At 37.6% G+C, this 3,534-nt stretch overlaps 1 protein-coding gene across 2 annotated transcripts in view; it reads left to right on the top strand.

The window, feature by feature from the left end:
* The window catches only part of LOC104073105 (cytochrome P450 2H1-like), a 7,943-nt gene that overhangs the window by 3,620 nt on the left and 789 nt on the right, over positions 1-3,534 (top strand). The window contains exons 4-8 of one of the 2 annotated variants that reach the window (XM_009572773.1): positions 993-1,153; positions 1,560-1,736; positions 2,169-2,310; positions 2,602-2,789; positions 3,519-3,534. The exon at positions 3,519-3,534 is cut by the window's right edge and continues 117 nt beyond it. In XM_009572773.1, coding sequence (XP_009571068.1) covers positions 993-1,153; positions 1,560-1,736; positions 2,169-2,310; positions 2,602-2,789; positions 3,519-3,534 — 684 coding nt within the window. The remainder of the gene's footprint in view (positions 1-992; positions 1,154-1,559; positions 1,737-2,168; positions 2,311-2,601; positions 2,790-3,518) is intronic. The other variant, XM_009572774.1, reaches the window with a different exon arrangement.

Below are 3,534 nucleotides of genomic sequence, written 5' to 3' on the forward strand. Positions count from 1 at the left end.
GAGAAAACACTCTCACCTGCATGGCTCTTATCCTTTCACTAGCACGGTAATACTGTATTTCCTATGCCCTACTGCAAGCCTCCATCTCTGGCTCACCTTGTTACAAGCATCTTTTACTGTGTTCTAAAAGGCTTTGCAAGCAAGATATATACAAATGAAAAGCATAAAGCCATTATTTACTCTTAATGCAAATAATAAATAGCTAGGACTAGATATCTACTAGGCCTAGCATTAATATACTCACCACCTCTGATGAGACATCTGCTGAGTCTTCAATGGCCAGGGAATCACCAGTCAGGCAGAGAAGGGTTAGTGCCGTTGCTACTTGGAATAGGCTGATCCTCAATGCTGCCAAGTTGCCATTTTCTGACTCCTTGTTTTTCTTTCAGGATTTTATACCTTTTCATGTTGTTGTTTGTCCTCTTGAAACCTTGAGATGCACCCTATCACTGTCTGCAATTATACATTTCCTTTCTTTCTTGGGTCTAATCTCGCTTTTTTCTCACACCATAGTTCTCTTCTTAGAAGCTTATGCAGCTGTGCTATCAAAACTAGACTTTGATCCCAGGCATTTGAACCCCTAGGAGAGGGTTATACAACTGAGGTTATGCTAATAGAGTTCATAAACAGGGTGCAATAACCTAAAGACATGGCTCAGGCAAAGTCCTTATGGTTTCATTGGGTTTTGGTGGGAATCTTTAGGTCATTTAATAAACAGTCTATAAGGCAGACAGACGTGTGTCAGGTGAAGAGGAACCAAGCCACTCAGACCAGTGTTCTGCTGAGAACAGTACAAAAGAGATACTTAAACCATTCAAGCAGGGAAATTAGTTCACTTCAAGTAGAGAAGAATAAATTGATAAGCTATTCACCATCCTTTCAAATGACTGCAAAACTCTGGGTCTCAAGAGGGTGCAAAACTTTTCTGTAGTGTCAGAGGAGGGGATGCCTGAAATATTGAAAGCAAGATACCGGGGTTTTTTTTCTTGCAGAGCGACCCTTCAATCCTGGCATCTTCCTAGTCCATGCTGTTTCCAACATCATCTGCTCCATCATCTTTGGGGATCGGTTTGACTATGAGGACAAGAAATTTATAACTTTAATTGAGTTGCTAGATGAAAATAACTGGCTCCAGAACTCTATACAAACACAGGTATGTACAGTTTTATTTAATTAATAAATTTGTTAATGATTGTAGTATTTTATTAATGAATATTTATCCATGTTATTAATTTTTAATTGGAGTGGATTTTCCTAAATTTGGAGACATTTTTTGAAAGCCAAAAAGGCAGTTAAATAACCAATTCCTGTTGTTTTTTCTTACCTTATGGAATTGCCATTGTATGTCCAAAGAAGGATATCATTGCAAAAGTTAAAATGAAGTCTATCCTTGAATATAGTGAAACCATAAAGTAAAAGGCATTAAAATCTAGTTGAGTGATAAAGACCTACTGTTCCAAAACAGTTTAATTGCCCCGTTTTCTTAATTGCAGTTAGGGGAACATTTTATTGTATCCACATTAATCAGAATGTGCTTTTCCATCATTTTATTTTTACAGCTATACAATTTCTTCCCAATTGTTATGGATTATTTACCTGGGCCTCATAAAAAAATGATAGAAAATACTGAAAAAATTGATCAATTTACTTTAGAAATCATAGCGGAACACCAGAAAACCCTGGATCCCACTTGTCCTCGAGATTTTATTGATGCTTTTCTTAACAAAATGGAACAGGTAATGAGCGAGAGATTTATTGGATTATAAGAAAACCACTGCTTGAATCCCAGCTCCATTTCAGTTGTGGCAGGGCACTGGGCTTTTGCAAATACAGAGGGGAACTTGCTTTTCTTGGCACATCAACTTTATTCTATCCTCTCCATTTTCTTATCAAGGATTTTTAAACACAGAATTAACAGCACTAGCCAAAGTTAGGAAAGCTGAAGGCTAGTCTGGTTGATGTAATTCAATGCTCCTCCCATATTAAAAAATGTTCATAATATTATTTAGTAAAAGTACCGTAAATGCTGGTGTTCTGGAGAGTGAGTGTTGTATTTTTGAAAAGACATTAGATGTGTTTAAAAACATACATCATGTGTACAGGACTTTCCTTTTCAAACAAGCTGCTTAGCTGTGTCATTCAAAACCTTCTGCCAAATCTTCCGCCAGGAGAAAAGGAATGGTCACTCAGAATTCACCGTTGAGACCTTGAGCAGAACCACGCTCGACTTGTTCTTTGCAGGAACAGGGACCACCAGCGTCACACTGAGACATGGACTTCTGATTCTCCAGAAATACCCAGAGATAGTAGGTAATAGAAAAGGAAATAAATAATTGAAAACTTTTTAATAGGTCATGGGATCCATTTAGACAATTCCTGTTATTTCCACATGTGGCAATGATCCCCTGACTAAGGAAACATGTATTTGCAGTGTGGAAATGTGTATTAGTCTTAGTTCTATTCACAGGAAAGAGATATTAGTGCTAAGTACATTCATATATTCCTGGTGCGCTAAAAGCAAGTTTTGCTGTAAATATGGGGAGAGGTTTAGGAAAAGAGATGGGGGACTTGTACATTCAACACTTACTTATTTCCTAACAGAGAAAATTCAAAAGGAGATTGACTGTGTGATTGGCCGAGACCGAAGCCCCTGCATGGCAGATCGGAGTCAGATGCCCTACACAGATGCTGTGGTCCATGAAATCCAGAGATTCATTGATTTCGTTCCACTTAATGTCCCACATACTGTGATCAAAGACGTCAAGTTCAGAGACTATTTTATCTCCAAGGTCTGTTCCACTGTGCCTGAGAAAGGTCATAACCTCTTGAAAACAATGATGTGTTCATAGAATCATAGAATCCTTTAGGGTGGAAAAGACCTTTAAGATCATCAAGTCCAACCGTTAACCTAGCACTGCCAAGTCCACCACTAAACCACATCCCTAAGCACCACATCTACATGTCTTTTAAATACCTCCAGGGATGGTGACTCAACCACTTCCCTGGGCAGCCTGTTCCAATGCTTGATAACCCTTTCAGTGAAGAAATTTTTCCTACTATCCAATCTAAATCTCCCCTGGCGCAACTTGAGGCCATTTCTATTAATTGTACTTTATTTCATTTTCAAAAACACTGAAATGTGATATAGAATCGGAATAATTTTGTTTGGAAGCGGATTCTGGAAGTTATTGAGTCCAACCCCTTATATTTGGGGAAAAAAAAAAAAGACTCTTCATCCTCTATGTGAAGAGGGAGATAGAGCTTTCTATTTTTTTCATGTAAATGTAAGCAAAGTTCTAATTTATTTGGAAGTAATATTAAATACTCTAATCAGACTCACCATTAAAATTCATTAAAAAAACATCTTAGCCATACCAATGGCACACATTTTTATTCATTAAATGCTCATTTTAAACTGGTTAAACTTTGACTACCCTTCTATACAGGGAACTTCTCAATGCTGTTTTGCTTTAGCATGTCTCCATTTTAACTTTCTTCTCCTCGCTTTGTTAATTCAGGACACTATGATATTCC

This window comes from Fulmarus glacialis, unplaced genomic scaffold, assembly GCF_000690835.1.
Source record: "Fulmarus glacialis isolate BGI_N327 unplaced genomic scaffold, ASM69083v1 scaffold46862, whole genome shotgun sequence".
Classification (NCBI taxonomy): domain Eukaryota; kingdom Metazoa; phylum Chordata; class Aves; order Procellariiformes; family Procellariidae; genus Fulmarus; species Fulmarus glacialis.